This window comes from Tupaia chinensis, unplaced genomic scaffold (genome assembly GCF_000334495.1).
Source record: "Tupaia chinensis unplaced genomic scaffold, TupChi_1.0 Scaffold000355_1, whole genome shotgun sequence".
NCBI classification, from domain to species: Eukaryota; Metazoa; Chordata; class Mammalia; order Scandentia; family Tupaiidae; genus Tupaia; species Tupaia belangeri.
This window is the reverse complement of record NW_006159850.1, coordinates 15,673,805-15,692,438: the sequence shown is the minus strand read 5'-3', so window position 1 is coordinate 15,692,438 and position 18,634 is coordinate 15,673,805. Positions and strand designations below refer to the sequence as shown.

The window sequence follows — 18,634 nt, the reverse complement described above, 5'->3', positions numbered from 1 at the left end:
GAACTGGAGTTTCGCACAGAAGAGCTGCAGACTTCTTACTGCTCTCTCCTTCAGTATCAGTCCATCCTAGAAAAGCAGACTTCTGACCTGGTTCTTCTTCACCATCACTGCAAAATGAAAGAAGACGAGGTATAGATGCATTAACTATGGAAATGTCCCAAAAGCCCGTGTACTTCCAGAAATTAGGCCACACCCACTAGAAAGGAAACACAAGAACTAAAGAGACCATCACAACATTCCGAGCTGATTTTATAAATTTTCCCTCTTTAATTCTCGATCCTTTTAAAGTTGAGCAGAAAGAAACTAAGCAAAATGGTATAATGGGCGAGAGCGCCAGAATTCACATGCAGGCCATGTGGCATTGCAACGCATGCCCATGTGTGCGTGTATGTGTGAGTGTAAGGCCATCTTCTCCATTCCATTAGCACTGAAAATTCAATCCAAAAGTCTCTAAGCCTCTGTGGGTTGCAAAAAAAAAAAAAAAAAAAAAAAAGACCGATTAAATCACCCATTTTTAGAAAAATCAGGTTTGATAGTATGTATATTCCTAGCACCTGCGCAGCTGATAAGATAATGAGGTGTTAAGTCCGAGTCTGTCACTGAGAGTACCAGATCATTTTTGAAGCTTGGAGTTTAAGATCACATAGACTTCTTCTAAGTACATTCAGGGCATTTATTTCTATTTGTGTTCCAGGGCAGTTTATTTTCAAAGAGTAGCAATCCCATAGAATCCCAAGTAAATTCAAAGACCCAAAGTTACAGAACTGAAGACTGGTTGAGCACCAGTGGCACCAGCAGCAATAAAACCATGGGTTCGAAGGAATGGGAAAGACAGACTCTTATAACTTAGGCTTCCCCTGGCATTTTCTTCCTTCATATTTAAAGATGAAATTCCAAGGAGTGTTTTGGATGGTACTCTTGCATAAGGACTAACTCCGGGCACCCTATGAGGGGAATTCAAGATGATAGAAGTTTTAAAAAGGGAATATTATGGCCTAGTGAGAACTGACTGAAAAATACTGGGAGGAGAAGAAACAGAGAAGGGTTGTCCTGTAAAGTGTAATCTGGAACAACACTTATGAGCATAAACTATGGTTCAATAAAGCTAATGCTGAATGTTAAAACTGGCTGGTTAGTCATAAATTAAAAGAGTCCAGTCCAGATTAAATGGCCTTGAATTAGTTGGGATTCTATTTAGCTGCATATAACCAAAAAAATAAATAAGGCAGTTTAATTCCATGCCATATAAAAGAAAGTCAACAACTGCATGTATCATCGGATACCTAGACTTCTCCTTTGGCTCCACCGTCATCAGCTCAAGGCTTCCATTCTCTGGGTCACCTGAGATGGCTGCTGGAGCCAACCTTCACATCCTTATTCCAAAGAGTCTGCGAAGAGGGCGGGGAAATAAAAGGGCACACTCCTTTCTGTTACAGACACTGAAAGCCCACACAACACTTTAACTTACCTATCATAGGCCAGCATTAGCCACAGGGCTATAGCTAGTCCCTAGGAAGGCTAGGAGATGTGGTATCCTAGGAGATGCATTGCTGCCTCCAGTTAAGGCTAGGTTCAATTACGAAGGAAGAGGGGAATTCGGCAAGCAGCAGTCACTGTCACAGTTCCCAAGCCAGTGAAGCTTTGGAAAAATTATTGTAAGCATTCTGCTAAATTTCTCCAATGCTTTGTTACACTAAAGCATTAAGTTTATGTCTGAGGTTGAGTTCTCCCAACAGAGTAGACCCTAAGACAAGGACATGAATACGAGGAGTTAATTCAGAAGGTGATCCCAGAAAGCACGTGAGGAGATGAGTCTTAGAAGGGCAGCGTGCCTATAAAAGAAATCGCTATTGAGAAGATTATTGCTGTGGGCAGCTGGGGTTCAATTTCCCTGGAAGTGGAAGTAGAACATGCCTCAGAGGGAGCGGCAGGTGACGTGGTGGTTAAAGGCACTGGACTCCCACATGATTGACCGCGGTCTGAATCTCAGATTTGACGGCTTGCTCTCTCTCTCTCTCTCTCTCTCTCTCGCTCTCTCTCTGTGTCTCTCTCTGATCAAACTGGAAAATAGCAATAAGAATAATTAAAGTTATATAAAAAATAATTCTTAAAAAAAAGAACATGCCTCAAAGTAAACCACCAACCAACCCCAGTCATTGGTGTAGGGCTGCTGCTGGTGGTGGTTAACTCCTTAGCACTTCTAACCTATCCTGTCTTGTCTCTCTGGTTGAGTGGATTTCTGGAGCCAGAGAAGTCCCCAGACAGAGTTGAAGATGCTTGTAGTTGGAATGGTTTTAGCATGTAAGAAATAGCGAGTGCAGAGGAGATATGATTAGGCCACTGACAGTTTCTGTTATCAACATTTGAATACAAAATACTCCTCTCCTCTTGTCCTTACTTAATAAACCCTTAAACTAAACGATCCTTCTCTAAGAAGAATCTCACACGGCAGGCAGCAAGTATAATTAACTTCAACTAAGGAGTTCTATCAGAATTCTGCACTGGTCTATTTGAACCAATATGAAGCTGCCCTTGATGAGTCTCTTGCTCTTAACCCCTTCAGTATATATGAGGGGACTTCAAAAAGTTCATGAAAAAATGAAATTAAGGAACAAGTCTATTTTGGTGCAAAAACTTTTTAATACATAACATAGTCTTTTCATATGCATTTCATGAGTGTTTTTAGATCTCCCTCATAATTCAAGCCATACTATTTACCATGCTCAACTACATGCAGTTTGTTAATTTTAAATGTTATCTCCCCAAGATTTTAAGCATTTTAAACTCTTTGAGGGGTGAGCCTGTATCTTATACATAAATATTTCCCCTGCAGCCAACATAGTGCTCATGAGCATTCAGTAAGTATCTGTCAGTTGGTTGGCTAATTAATTGATTAGGAAGAAAAGAAATCTAAATAAGGATCATTCCCAGAGGAACCTCAGGTCATGTTCTACTGTCTCTTGGGAACATTGCTGAAATAGACCTGCGTGCACAAGGGGCTCTACATTTTCTTAATTAGACCTCTAGAGAATGCCTAGGAAAGAAAGAATACCAGAATTCCAAGTCCTTTTTTAAAAAAATGAAGCTATACAAATCCATTCCTATTCATCAACTAACAAGTATTTATTGAGTTCCTACCACTTGCCAGGCAGAATGGGAAACAGGTATGGAGCTTATCTCTAAATTGGACAATTTTATTTTTAATCATTAACATCCTGATGTTATATATCCTGATACTATAGCTTTTGATCTGCACTGCACCTATTTGGTTCATCTGGGTTTCTAGTTTAGATATAAGACTGCTCTGCATGGGGTCTGACAACCATATCCTTTCCTCATTAAATGCTTCCATGGGTTCAGTGTGGTTTCATTTCTACACTTACAGGTGATTCTCTATGAGGAGGAAATGGGAAATCATAATGAGAACACAGGGGAGAAGCTCCATTTGGCACAGGAGCAACTCGCCTTGGCCGGGGACAAGATCGTCTCCCTAGAAAGAAGCTTAACTCTCTACAGGGATAAATACCAGACTTCCCTGAGCAACATCGAGTTACTGGAGTGCCAAGTGAAGATGTTGGAGGGGGAGCTCAGTGGGCTCATCAGTCAGGTAGGACTTAAACCAGACCACTCAGTCTGACAAGTAGACAGGCCCCCCAAATGGTCTCCTCTAAAGTCCTAGCCTACTCCCCCGGTAATCCAAACTTTCGACCAGATATCGGGGCTGCCCTTGAATTTTGTACCCTTCGGCTTTTGAACTTCCAGCTTTCACATCTCCTTTATGACTGTTCTTCAACAATTTTGATTAATTAATTAATTTAATTCATTTAAAGAGCCACCACTTCAAATAAGGCAGAAAGAGAATTACCACATGAGTTCTTTAATCTTCCATGTTTTCATGAGGGTCCTGCAGTAGCAGTGCAGAGTGGGAGTGGGGTCTTGGAGATCACAGGACACACACAAACCATGATTTCAGGACCACACAAGAGGAGAAGCCATGAAATGTGGGGAAGAAGAGCCCAAATACCTGGATTGTTTATTTCTGCTTTTAATTGTTTTATTAAAATTACAAGTAATACAGTGATGTAGGTTCTCTAGACAGAAGCATGGAATTTTTTTTTTGAGAGAGATTTTTGCTATAGGGTGTGTGTGCTCGCCAGAGAGAGAGAGACAGAGAGACTGAAAGCAAGAAATCACTGCCCAGGGGGCATGGCCATGCTGCAATCCCTTCTCCTCCATTCTCCTCTTGAATTTTAGACAAGCATGCACACACATCTGGCAATTGATTATGTGAGAGTCCAGTAATGTATCCATTATGCCATCTGCTGGTCCCGAAGTATGAAAATTAAAGTGGAAGTCTGCCATCAGCCTCCTCCTCACTTTGTTCCCTTTGGGTAATCCCATGAATAAGGTGTTGGGACTCCTCCGGGGGGGTTTGCTATACAAATATATAAATGATTTGTGTTTTCCTTTACATAAATAAATTGTATTATAAATGTTGTTTTACAACTTGCCTTTTAGATGCATACCTTAGCAATTTCTTTTAGTTATCACCTTGTAATTCTGTTGTATGGATGTACCATCTATGAACCTATTTATTCTCTCTGTTACAAATGAACTGTAATGAACATCCTTATTTCTATAGGATAACTCCTGAAATGGCATTGCTGGGTAAAATAATAAGCTTACTTTTAATGTTTAAAAATATCTATAAAGTGTGGGTCAGCCAGGTGGTGTGGTAGTTAAGAAGGACTGGATCCCCACAAGGCCAGCAACACAGTTCAAGTCCTGAACCCAGAGGCTTGAAAAACAGACCAAACCCATGTGTGTGTGTGTGTGTGTGTGTGTGTGTGTGTGTGTGTGCCTAAAATCCTGAGAGAACAATGGAGAAGAAGAGGTTGTAGTATGGTCATCCCCCTAGGAGGTACTTTCTCACTTTATATCTCCAATGAATACACATGCCCTGTAGCAAAATTTTTAAATGCATTTTTAAAATTTCTGAATTGTACATTAAGAAGGTTCTGCCAGTTCACGCATTTACCAACAGTAATTATGGGAATTTATTTCCTCACCCCCACCCCCACTGTTTGTTTTCCATCTTTTTAGATTATACTAAACTGATGTGGGAGGAACCGTTCTCTCATATAATTTTCATTTCTTTTAGTTCTAATAATTGTAGGTTGGGTTCCCCAGGAATCAGACTCTGAGACAGATTCGCAAGCAGGACATTTTTAGGAAAAGCTCTTGGTATAAACCTTTGGGTTGAGCAGAGGGAAGAATTGAACTATGATACAGTCTTAACAAAGGGCTTAGCCAAACCCATGGGAAGCTGGATAAACCTTCTGAGTAGTCTGACATTGAGAAAAGAGCTAATCTTTATACCCCATGTTGAGCACTTATTGGTTGTGGACTGCCCTTAGGGAGAGCGGTGACCTAGTCAAAGCAGCCCCAAAAGGGGCCGGCAGCTGAAGACCATCTTTGCAGCACTCCCAGCAGCTGGGGCAGTTAGAGCTTCATTGCCAAATGGGATCTGGGAGGCAAATCACAGTTTCTACCACACTAATGAAGTATTGAGCACTGTAGATAAGTATATCAGTCATATGGATTTCTGTCTTGTGAATTACTTGTTTTAATCCTCAACCCACTTTTTTTTCTTACTGGATTGTTAGTCTTTTTTGTATTGATTTATAGAAGCTTCTTAACATATTACAGGTAATAATACTTCATTACATATGTTGCAAATATTTTCTTCCAGTCTGTAATTTTTCATTTCACTTTATTAATGGTATTTTTCACCATACAGAGGTTTTTATTTTTATGGAGTTGAATCTATTCGTCCTTCTTTATAGATTCTAGGTTTTATGCCTTGCTTAGAAAGGCCTTCTGTACACACTGGGTTATAAAAGTTTATCTCATGTTTTCAATTTGCACTGTAATAATTTTGAATTTTTATGTTTTGTCTTTAGTTGATCTGGAATATATTAATAAATATATATGTATATGTGTGTGTGTATGTGTGTATATATATATATATACACACACACACACACACACATATATATGATAAGGCCCTAATTTTATGTTTATCTAAGTAGATTTTCAGTGATCCCCAAATCAGTTTTTCAAGAGAGATTTTTGCTGTAGGGTACTCACCAGAAAGACAGAGAAAAAGAAAGCGGGAAATCACCCTCCAGGGGGACGGTCATGACACAAATCGTTCTCCTTCATTCTTCTCCCAGGATTTTGGGCATGTACACACATGTGTCCAGCATGAGTTTTAAGCTTCCAGGACAGAAACTCAAACCACAATTAACTACTTGGGAGTCCAGCAACATAACCATTATACCATCTGCTGGTCCCCTCAAATAATTTTTTAATTAATAAATTTACTTACTTATTTAATAAGAGAGACAGAAAGAAGAGAGACAGAGAGAGGCTCCCTCAACAGGGTCTTCACACCACAATCTGTCACCAGCCTCGTCCAACCTGAATGACAGGCACCCACACGTGTGCCCAGTGTGAATAGGAAGGTCTCAGACACGAGCCCAGGATCTTCTCTCGTGGATCCAGCATCTTCAAGTGTTGTGGCATTACCACAACACTTTTGGCCAACTGGCCCCCAAAATCATTTGTTGACCATCCCAATCTTTCCTCACTGATTCAAGTACCAATTCATATACTAAGTCATGTATACACATGGCTCTTTCTAGACTCTATTCTTTCGATCTTGCTAGTTCCTACAACAGAGTCAGAATTTTTTTAGTGAATTCAACTGATAGCATATTTTAAGAGCTCCTTTTAGCTAAGGTCCTCCTTCACTGTTTTACACTTTTTTAATATATATAATTGTCAGAGAGTGTGTATGCTCCCCTGAGAGAGGCAGAGAGACAGAGAATGAGAAAGGGAGACAGTCATACCATGATCTCATCTCCTCCATATCTCTATCCTATCAGGATCTGGGGCACACACACACATGTGCCCAGTGTGTTTCCAAGACCCTGGGACCAGGATTTAAAACTGTGGTCAGCACTGTGGGATCTGGCTCCATTAACCATGAAGCTGTGGGGCCAACCCCATTGTTCTATACTTTAAAATTTTTCTTGGTCATTTTTGTATGTTGCCTTTTGATGAAATTTAGATTTATATTGACTGACTTTCAACTTAAGTATTAATTTGAGAGAAATTAGCATGCCCTATGGAACATGATGTATTGAAACATGATGTAGTTCTATCTTGATTCAGGTATTTTAATGTGTCCTTCAGGAAGTTTTTACACTTTTTAAAATAGATCTTACATATTTCTTAAGTTTATTGCTAGATGTATTCCAATTGTTACTGGTTTTATGAATGGGATCTTTTATACATTTAATATTATTCATTATTACTGATGTATAGGAAAACTTATCACTTATCCGACCATCTTACTGTGCTCTCTGATCACGTTTTCATTTGGACCTCTTGGATTTTTCTAAATTGCTTTCCCTTTCAAAATTTAGACAACTTATTTTTCACTTTATCACATTAACCAGAATTTCCAGGACAATATAGAATTAGAGCATCCTTGCCTTGTTCCTCACTTTAAAGGAAATATTTATAGCATTTCACCATTAACTATAATGCCTGTTCTTGGCTTCTTGTTAATATCTTTTTTCAAGTTAAAGGTATGTGACTATCCATATTTAGCTTATCAAGAGTTTTTGCGAGGTATGAATGTTGAATTTTATTCACCTTTTTTAGTGTCTATCTTTTAATGAAGTGAATTTCATTCATGGATTTTCATATATAAAACTATCTTTATGCTCCTGGAATAGCCCTACTTGATCATACTATATTGTTACTTTAATAAGCTGACATACTAAATGTGTTGAAATTTTATTTTTTGCATCTATATTCAGAAATGAGATTAGTTTGATGACTTAAATTTTGTGCTTTCATCTCATATGGTGTCTGGATTATGCTATCCTAATACAATAGTTGGAAAGCTTTTCATCTTTTTTTTAATCTCTGGAACTGTTTACATAATGTAGAAAATGTCTATTTCATTACAAATAAATCCAACTTTTTCTCATTATTGTCTACAGTATACTTTACCTCTTCTGCATTCTTGGATTTTTCCTTTTGTTGTAGTAATTCCTTCTTATTTCTTTCAGAAACAATTGTAGGTGGAAAAGTTTCTCAATATTTCTGTATCTAAACAAACTTTATTTTGCCATTGTTCTTGAATACTAGTTTGACTGAACATATAAACTTTTAAAAGCATCTTCCTTTAAGTCTTTGAAGATACTGCTGCATACCACCCAGTATTAAATATGAGTTGTTTAGATGTCAAACTATTTCTCAGTTTTTTTGTAGTCACCTATTTTGCCTCTTTTAGACTCAGGATATTTTTAGTTTATTTTCCAGTAAGCTCTCAATATTTAAATGACTCTTAATTTGAAAATCTATGTTTTTCTTCTTTTAAGAATTATTTTATTTAACTTTGTTTATATGTTTATTCTTTAATTTGACCAGAGAGGGACAGAATGAGAGAGAAAGAGAGAGGGAAAGTGAGAAAGCAAGCCACCAGGTCGCAGGCGGCCATGTGGGGAGTCCAGCATCCTTAAACACCACACAGCTTGCCAGCCCTAAAGATCTATATTTTTCTTCAACTCAGGGAGTTTTTCTTCTTCTTCTTTTTCTTTTTTTTTTTTTTTTTTTTTGAGACAGCATCTTACCATGTTGTGATCCCCCTCCTGCCTCAGCATCCCAGCTCCCAGCTGGAACTGTAGTTGCACACATCACACCAAGCTCATTTTTAGACATAATCTTATTGTGTTGCCCAGTCCAGTCTGGAACTTGCAATCCTCCTTCCTCAGCCTCCCCCAGTCTCTGAGATTGTAGGTGCATACCACCATGCCAGGCCTTTAGGGTGGACCTGGAATTAAACCCAAGCCCCCTGTGTGGTCCCAGTTTATGGAGCATAGCATCTTAGCACATGCTACTGCAGCTGGACCTGTTCTATTGCTTTTAAATCAGATTTTATTTTTCATCCCATAGTATTAAAAAGATATGGAACTTCTTGTAGACGTCTTCTTCTTGTCTTCTAATTTTTCTATTTTTTTATTACTTTGCCCTCTTATACATACACTATACACTAAATTATTTATGTTAACATTATTTTAGATTTCTGACTGATTTTCCTGCATCTTGTACATGGGCAACTTTCATGCTCAATGAACATCAGCTATTTCTAACTTGGCCGCCAAAAAGTTAGTTAGGGACACAAGTTTAATGGAGAAAGGATCTACTATCCATACTAGAACTCTTTGCTCTTTTTTTACTATATGCATCAGTTCACGTCATTATTAGTGCAGACCAGTAAGAGAGTAAGAACCTTCGTGCATGGTTTCAGACGATATAGGAAAATAATTCTTTTTAAATATATATCATTCTAGGGAAACAGCCATACTCTCGTTGATGAGTGTCATGTGGTACAAATTCCTGAGCCAGCCTATGACCTGATGGTTAAGGAAGCTGGATACCACATAGTCCACTATAGTTCGAATCCCTGCTCCAGAGGCTTGAAAAACACAGCAGCGCATGTGCATGCATGCCCAAAATCCCAACAGGATGGAGAAATGGAGAAGAGTTTGAGGCATGACCAGGCCCTATTCAGGGGTTCTTTTTTTCTCTCACTGTCCTCTGTCTCTCTCTCTGGCATGTATATGCACCCTCTGGCAAATTTTTTAAAATAATAATTTTAAAGGACAATTTTATATCTATCAAAATTTAAAATATGACCTAGAAGTCCTACTTCTATGAATTTAATCCACACATATAGAATAGATACTCAGATATTTATGTGCAAAAGTAGTCATTTCACCTTAATTTAGTAAAACCTGAAAGCAACTTATATTCCCATCTTTAGGAAGCTGGATAAACACAATTAAAAGCAATTTAGAAGAATAAGATAGGGGACCAGCAGTTAGAGTAATGGCTATGTCACTGGACTCCCATGTAGTCAATCGCAGTTTGTGTCCCGGACCCGGTGGCTTAAAACTCACGCCAGGTGCATGTGCATGCGTGCCCAAGATCCTGAGAGGAGAATGGAGGAGAAGGGAATGCGGCATGGCCATTCCCGCTGGGGGGTGATTTCTCGCTTTCTGTCTCTCTGTCTCTGTCTGTCTGGCAAGTGCACACGCCCTATAGCAAAAACCTCTCAAAAAATGAAAATAAAGAATAAGATAGAAGCGCATGTACTAACATGGATAAATTTCTAGTACTTCTTGTTTGATGAAAAAATCCATTTTTATATCTTAGACCAATGTACTCTGGATTTTTCAGATTTATGTATATTACCTAAATAAAGTTCTAAAAGGTTATGCACAGATTGTCCTCTCTGATGAGGAGGAAGGGTATGAGATTAGAGGTGGCAGTCAAAGAGAAATTTAGACTTGCTTGTAATGTTACAATATTTTAGAAGGATAATATAAGCATGATTGCTTGTGTAATTAGAAATTAATTTTATGAGTAAAATCTGCAAGTAACAATATGGAAAATATCCTACATAAATCTGCAAGTAACAATATGGAAAATACCCTACACAAATTGTCAAGTGAAAATACAGTGTTTAAAATAGTGTATAGAAGACTCATTTGTGTAAGGAAAAAAGTGAGGGGTATTTGATACATATATATAGAGAGAGAGAGAGAAAAAGAGAGAGAAAGAGAGAAGTGCTATATAAGTATACTTGTCTGTCTATTTTTGTCTGTTTATTTATTATAAAGCTATGTAGAAAACATCCCTAGAAGGACAAAAAAAAAAAAAAAAAAAAACCTGATATCGGGACCAGCAGTTGGCATAATGGTTATGTCGCTAGACTCTCATGTGGTCGACCACAGTTCGAGTACCAGACCCGGTGGCTTAAAATCACACCAGGCACGTGTGCATGCGTGCCCAGGATCCCGAGAGGAGGATGGAGGAGAAGGGATTGTGGCGTGGACATCCCCCCTGGGGAGTGATTTCTTGCTTTCTGTCCCTCTGTCTCTCTGTCTTTCTGGCGAGCGCACGCACCCTGTAGCCAAAAACTTCTCAAAAAAACCCCCAAAAAACCTGATATCACAAACGAGTCATGGAGGTAAGTTAGGATGGAGAAAGGCTTACTTTTTTTCAAGGAATTATTTATTTATTATTACTACCAGAGACAGAGAGAAAGGGAGAGGGAGAAGGAGAAAGCAAGCTGTCACATCCAGGACTCAAACCACAGTCAGCAGGAGTTCAGTGCCTCAACCACCATGTCACCCGTTAGCCTCGGAAGGCTTGCTTTTCAGGGTATTCTCCTATGAGCCGTTTGGACTTTTTACTATGTGTATGCACTAGTTAATGTTATTTCTTTTGTTCAGAAAACCATGATTCCCATACATGAACATACACTTTTCTAATACAGTACTACAAAGTTTCCATGTTCATAGAATTCTGAAGATCACTCACAAATTACAAACAAAACCAACCTGTTATTTTTAAATACCTCAGGAACCCGAGAACAAAGGTGATCATTCAAAGGTGCGTATCTACACTTCTCCCTGCATGATTCAAGAACACCAGGAGACCCTGAAACGATTGTCTGAAGTCTGGCAAAAGGTCTCTGAACAGGATGATTTAATCCAGGAACTTCGAAATAAGCTAGCCTGCAGTAATGCTTTGGTATGTGCCTTCTAGAACATTTTTCTGAAATACGCACAATAAAGGCATGAGGGGAAAAGAAGTCACCTCGATTCATCCCTCTCCCATCTTATATGTACTTGCTTCACCTTTTGCTTGTGTTCGCCCTGCCGTGTCTCTCCCACACCTTCATTAAGTTAAAGAGACTAAAATCTTCCACACAACATCCTAAGTAGAAATTAATAAAGACGAGATCAGCAGATGGTGTGATGCTTACGTCGCTGGACTCCCACGTAGTTGACCACAGTTCAAGTCCCAGGCCTGGAGGCTTAAAACTCACACCAGGCACATGTGTGTGCCCACCCAAAATCCCTAGAGGAGAATAAAGGAGAAGGGATTGCGGCGTGGTCATCACATCGGGGAGTGATGTCTCACTTTCTGTCTCTCTGTCTCTACAGTGAGCACATGCATCCTATAGAAAAAAATCTCTCAAAAAAATAGAGATTCAGAGAAGCATTTAAAGAGATAGCTGGATTGTGGAATAATATGCAGCCAATAAAAGGACTAGGCAAATCTATAAGAGGTGCATACAAGCATGTTTGTGATTGTTGAGGATAGGTTGCAGAATCCTATATATACTTCAGTTCTATTTTTGGTTTTTAAAATCCATCATTATAGAAGTATATACTATAAATTTCTAGTTGTGTCCTCCCCCTTAATGGAAGTAATAGAAAGGAGAATAAATGAAGATAAGATTTTTACTTATTCTTGGGACCAGCAGATGGCATAATGATTATGTCAGTGGACTCCCACATAGTCGACCGCAGTTCGAGTCCTGAACCCAGCAGCCATGCCAGGCATGTGTGTGTGTGTGTGTGTGTGTCCAAAATCCCAAGAGGAGAATGGAGAGAAAGGATTGCAACATGGCCATCCCTCCTGGGGAGTGATTTTTCACTTTCTGTCTGTCTTTCCAGTGAGCACACATGCCCTGTAGCAAAAAAAAATCTATCAAAAAAAAAAAGATTTTCATTTATTCTCAATATTTAGACTGTGTTTGAATTATTTTCAACAAATTATTAAAAAAATGAATAAAACACATAACATTGGAACCAAATTTTTATGTTTCTTTTAAATTTATAACAACGATAAAAGTACACACATACACACACACACACACACACACTTGCCCACTCTGTAAGAAACACCCTTTTTCATTCTCAAACTTTAAATCCTGTCCTCTGGTAGGTTAGATACATTTTTCCATCATAACCTCTGAGGAACTTTCTTCTGCCTTATAAAGTAGACCACACAGAGGCTCAGGAGAGTCTAGAATGTGGCCCCTGGAGGACTTGAACCAATCACTCTCTGTGCCTTGGAGAACCTTGATATGAGATGGAGATCATATCCCTTCCTCCTAGAAAATACATGATGAACTATGGAATGCCACAGAAAGGAATGCCCTGCAAAATATGGTGATAGTGCTAAGCATGTTACCTTGTCAGCATAACCAACTTACACTCATTTGCAGGTTCTGGAGCGTGAGGAGGCTTTGATAAAACTACAAGCAGACTTTGCTTCCTATACAGCCACCCACAGACATCCTCCCAGCTCCTCGGAAGATTGTGAAGACATCAAAAAGGTGGGCGAACGCGTATTCCTGTGTGCCTGGTGGGATAGGGCTGAGCTGGGTTCAATTCTGAAATAAGCAGGGCTTTACTACTCTTTTTTTATTTCTATATTATAGTTTAATTTGTATTTATGTAATCTTGGTTAGTCCTGCCAAGGGATACTGTATATAATATATGTCAAGCCCCAAAGATTATAATACCTTTACATGTTGGAGTCATACCTACAATGAAAGAACCCCCAAAAGGGTCCTGACACTATTGTCCACCCTCAGCCTTCAACCAACCCCAGATCATGGGCATGGCCATGTACTCAAGGAGATGTCCAGACTTGAACCAAGAACCTTCCCTGTGGGTCATCTTCACAGAGCATTGTGTTTTACTGCGGCACCACTGTCTGGCCCCTAATTTGTACCTATTTCTTACTCTACTTCCAACAATGCAACCTAAACAGGACAGTACTCTGGTGGGCTTGTAAGATGGTCAGAAAGACCTTCCAGACTCCTAATGTCTGGATGGAGGCAAAAAGTAGCAAATTGGAGCCAGCTGGTGGCATAGTGGTTAAGGCATTGGATTCCCACATGGTTCGAGTCCCAGACCTGGTGACTTGCTGTCTCACTTTCCCTTTCTCTCTTTCTCTCTCTCTCTCTCTTTCTCGCCAAATTTAAAAATAATAGTACTAAATAAAAATTAAAGAAAATAGCAAATTTACAAATATTATTCATTCAAATTCATTCCTTTATTTTTATGAGAATTCTGGGTTTGCAAAATTCAAAGCAACATCTAGCAGTGACTATGCGTTTACACAATGTAAACAAATAGCAACATCTGATGAAACACATTAGTCAAAACTGCATCAGGTCCCCTCCTAGGTGAGGTCCTGTCTTAAGACTCCTGAACATGAGACCATTTTGTGCCTTCCTGTCCCAAGACGGGATGCTAAAATGGGGAAAAATGGGGTGACAGAGAGAGCAAACATGTGTAAGCTATCTAAGGGGCCATCTAGTGGGGCGAATGGAGATTCTTCTCTTACCAGGATTTTCCACTTCCAGGAAGTTGGATGAATCAAAGATTAATATTGAACTTGTAGTTCCTCTTTAGACATCTGCCAGTATTTATTTTAAAGGTCAGTTCCATGTCATTCACATCCTTACCTGCAGCAAGATCTCAGTACACTCCATTTTTTAAAAAATTATACAGACTTTCCCAAGAGATAGAATACGTCTTCCCCGGCCATTGTGTATTTCCTATCCAAAGCCTTCGTGCTACCTGGCTATTCTATTAGGACTGAAGCTGTCCACTTTATAGATCCGCCTAGCTATCCTCTTCTTCCCTCAGTTGGCCTGGCATACTGTGGGCCTTCAAGACCTGCAGTGCCCGTATCTGGGTCATATGGTGATTGCTGTTTTTCTCCAGCTGCCACCTCCTGTCTTCATGTTACCACGTTCCCTTCTGTCATCGCTGAGATTACGTAAACAGCTCTCCCCAGTGTTACGATTTGGACAATGGTTTGTCCCCCCATGGTTCATGGTTTGGTACATGGTTGGATTGTAATGGTGTTAAGTGAGAGCTTTCTCTCTTCGTGGTGTTCAAGGTTGGGATTTTTGGGTGTGATAGCCATCAGGGCAGAGCCCCCATGACTGAGTTTTAAAGAGGAGTGAGGTGGGCAGAAGACACATGGATAAAGACCATGTTCTGCCCTGCTGAAATTCCTGCCTTCTACCATTCTGTGATGCCTTTGGACTTCCAGCCCCAGAATTATGACGTTTTTTGTTGTTGTTGTTTTTTGTTTTTTTGTTTGTTTGTTTGTTTTTGGAGAGGTTTTTGCTATAGGGCGCATGCGCTCGCCAGACAGAGAGAGAGAGACAGAGAGATAGAAAGCAGGAAATCACCCCCCAGGGGGGATGGCCACGCCGCAATCCCTTCTTCTCCATTCTCCTCTCGGGATCTTGGGCACGCACGCACACGCGCCTGGCGTGAGTTTAAGCCACCAGGTCCGGGACTCGAACCGCGGTCGACTACGTGGGAGTCCAGCGACATAGCCATTACGCTAACTGCTGGTCCCCAGAATTATGAGTTTTATAAACAAACCTCTAACTTGTTTTTTAAATCACCCAGCCTCAGGTATTTCTTTCACCAACATAAGGGACTAAGACATCCAGGCAACTAGTTGTTCCTCTTCAGCCACATGCCCCTGCTTTCTCTTGGCTACATCCCGTTCCCCTCTCCTTCAGAGCAGAAGCCGAAATTCTTGGAGAGGCACTGCGAGCCCTGTCGGGCGTGACCAGCCGCTAGCTCCCTCACATCAGTTCTTCCTACTCCACCTGTCATGGGCTCCATTCTAGCCAGCTGGCTTCCTCTGTATTCCCCCCCAGAGCCTTGCCACTGGCCAGTGCCTCTACCTGAAAGCTCTTCCCTCAGATACCTATGCATGGCTCACTCCCTCACCTCCAGCAAGACCCTGCTCAGAGGTACCTCCTCAGGCCGCTTGTCCTCCTGTTTAACACAGGGTTGGCCCCGTAGCACAGCAGTTAAGCCTTGTGCAGAGGGAACCAGATTTCACAAGGCCAACCATGTTTCAAAATCTGGCCCCAGCAGCTTGAAAAACACACCAAGCGTATATGCATGCGTGCCTCAAAGTCTGACAAGATGGAATTCCCTTTATTTTCAAAATCCCACACCCCATTGGGGAGTACTTTCTCCTCTCTCTCTCTCTCTCTCTCTCTCTCTCACACACACACATATGCACACACACACACACACACACATGCACACACACACACACACACACACACACACACTTTCTCTCTCTCTCTGGCAAGCACACACATCCTCTGGCAATTTAATTATTGAATCATTAAAGCTGCAACACATACACACACACACACGCCACCCCAGTACACACATGCCCCCATTCCGTTCTTGTCCTTTTATTTCTTCTGTGACTCTTATCAGTGTTTAACATTTCCTGTAAGCCACTAATTATTATGACCTTCGCCTTTCCCCACTTGAAAGTCAGCTCCATGGAGACAGATTTACATTAGTGTTCTTTGCTCCGCTGTCCAGCACCTGTCAGGGCCTGGCACATGTAGATGCTTTGTAATTGACCATCTATTGATGCAGAAAGGAACACCTTCTTCTATGTGCATTCTGTGTGAGTGTGAGAAGTCTACCGTGTTATTTTTTTCTCTTGTTCTCCTTTTTAAAATGTTTTTAATTGAGATGTAATTGACAAATCATATGATCCACTACTATTTTTAGAATATTCTCAAGGTTAAGCAACTGTCTCCACTGTCTAATTCTAGAACACTTCTATGATTCCAGAAGAAACCCCATGCCCATTAGCAGTCACTCCCCATTTTATCTGCCCAGCCTCCGGCAGCCACTGTTCTACTTTCTGTCTCTCCAAGTTGTTCTGTGCTGGACATTTGGCACTTCAGAAAGCGTTCATCCCACCTGTCCTCATCCTTCCCTGCCCATCTTCCATCTGCCAGATACTGAAGCACTTGCAGGAGCAGAAAGACAGCCAGTGCCTGCATGTGGAGGAGTACCAGAACCTCGTGAAGGACCTGCGCATGGAATTGGAAGCCGTGTCGGAACAGAAGAAGAACATCATGAAGGGTAAACCAGGGGCTGGTGGGCTGTGGCCAGGGAGCCAGGAGGAAGCCAACTCCTACTCTGAGCAAGTAGTACTCTGGCCCGCCCCACTGTAGACATGATGAAGCTGGAGCTGGACCTGCATGGGCTGCGAGAGGAGACGTCTGCCCAAATAGAGAGGAAGGATAAGGAGGCCGCCATCCTGCAACACCGGCTGCAGGAGCTGCAGCTGCAGTTTACGGAGACCCAAAAGCTCGCTTTGAAGAAAGACAAGGTAAGGTGAGGACTCACTGGTTGGAGCTGCCAACAGGGCAGATATGAGGCTGTGCCTTGGCACGAATCAGTTCTGCCTCTCTCTACCTACTGTGACCACTTTGGGAGCCTCAGCACACGCATAGTGAGATGGGTCTACAGGCCCAGACACAGTTCTGGGCATTTACATGGCATTTCTTAGAGCCCATAATGAAAGACTATGATTATGTGAGGACCATAGCGGAGGCATCAACCTTATAAGAAAGAGACTTCCCAGGACCAGCAGTTAGCATAATGGCTATGTCACTGAACTCCCAAGTAATTGACTGTGGTTCAAGTCCCAGACCCGGTGGCTTAAACTCATGCCGGGCGTGTGTGCATGCATGCCCAAGATCCCAAGAGGAGAATGGAGGAGAAGGGATTGCGGCGTGGCCATCACCCCTGGGCGGGGGGGGGGGGGGGGGGGGGCGTGATTTCTCACTTTCTGTCTCTCTGTCTCTCTCTGTCTTTCTGATGAGCGCACATGCCCTATAGCAAAAAAAAAAAAAAAAAAAGATTTCCTTTAGCCCTGCAAGGCAGTAAGAGAGTTTGGGACACACTCCCCTTGTTCTTATGCTTGATAATAGAAGTGCTGTGAGATAGTATGTGGCCTTATTAAGAATTCAAGGAAGTCTTCTTTTTCTAACTACAAATATATTACAAATGTGAAAATCAGGCAATTTGAAAATATTAATAAAGCTATCCCTTGGAAGATCTGTAGTTAATAACTTATGTCAAGTTTCTGGGGAAACCAGAAATGGAGCTAAGAACAGAAAGGTTGTAGTTTCATAGTCAGTACTGTTCTAACTCTGAACTTTCATCAGAGTTATTTTTGCTGGTCATTAAAACCTCTTTACACCAGTCAAAATAACCATTTGGAGAGAGGGTGACAAGAAGCAAGGAGTCTGAATAAATAGCTTCAAGTCATTCATGTATTCATTCAACAAATGTTTTTGAGGACCAACAATATGTCGAATACTGTTCTAGGCACTAAGGAAATAACAAAGCATGCGACATCCCTACTGTCATGGAGCTCACGTTTTAATGTGGGGAGACAATACACAAATAACAAAACCAATGTATCATACCCCAACAGCTTGGTGGCTGTCTCTCACCAGGTGATCAGGGAAGGCATCTCTGATAAGGTAACAGTTGGGCTGACATTTGAATGAAGGAGCCACCCAGGCAAAAGTCTTGAGGAAGGATATTCCAGGCAAAGGGAATAGCAAGTGCACAGACCCTAAGGCAGAGTCTGCTGGAGTGTTCCAGGAGGTCCGCCGACGCAGGAGAGGCGAGGAAGCCAGGAGGTGAGGTCAGCCAGCTAGTGTAGGGCCAGACTATGAGCATCCCAGGAGGTTATTGTAAGGAGGTTGGCCTTTTTCTAAATGAGATGAAAGCCGGCGGAAGGTTTCGAGCAGAGGCATAAGAAGGTCTGACTTACATATAAAGGCCCCTTGTCCTGAGGGGAGCAGGGAGGCAGGCTT

General features: G+C 41.1%; 1 protein-coding gene across 2 annotated transcripts in view; it reads left to right on the top strand.

Annotated features, from left to right (window-relative positions):
• The window catches only part of PMFBP1 (polyamine modulated factor 1 binding protein 1), a 61,330-nt gene that overhangs the window by 21,513 nt on the left and 21,183 nt on the right, over positions 1 to 18,634 (top strand). For both annotated transcript variants that reach the window (XM_006152690.3, XM_006152689.3), the window contains exons 4-9: positions 1 to 129; positions 3,386 to 3,607; positions 11,509 to 11,679; positions 13,166 to 13,276; positions 16,757 to 16,883; positions 16,976 to 17,133. The exon at positions 1 to 129 is cut by the window's left edge and continues 147 nt beyond it. In XM_006152690.3, the coding sequence (XP_006152752.1) occupies positions 1 to 129; positions 3,386 to 3,607; positions 11,509 to 11,679; positions 13,166 to 13,276; positions 16,757 to 16,883; positions 16,976 to 17,133 (918 nt within the window). The remainder of the gene's footprint in view (positions 130 to 3,385; positions 3,608 to 11,508; positions 11,680 to 13,165; positions 13,277 to 16,756; positions 16,884 to 16,975; positions 17,134 to 18,634) is intronic.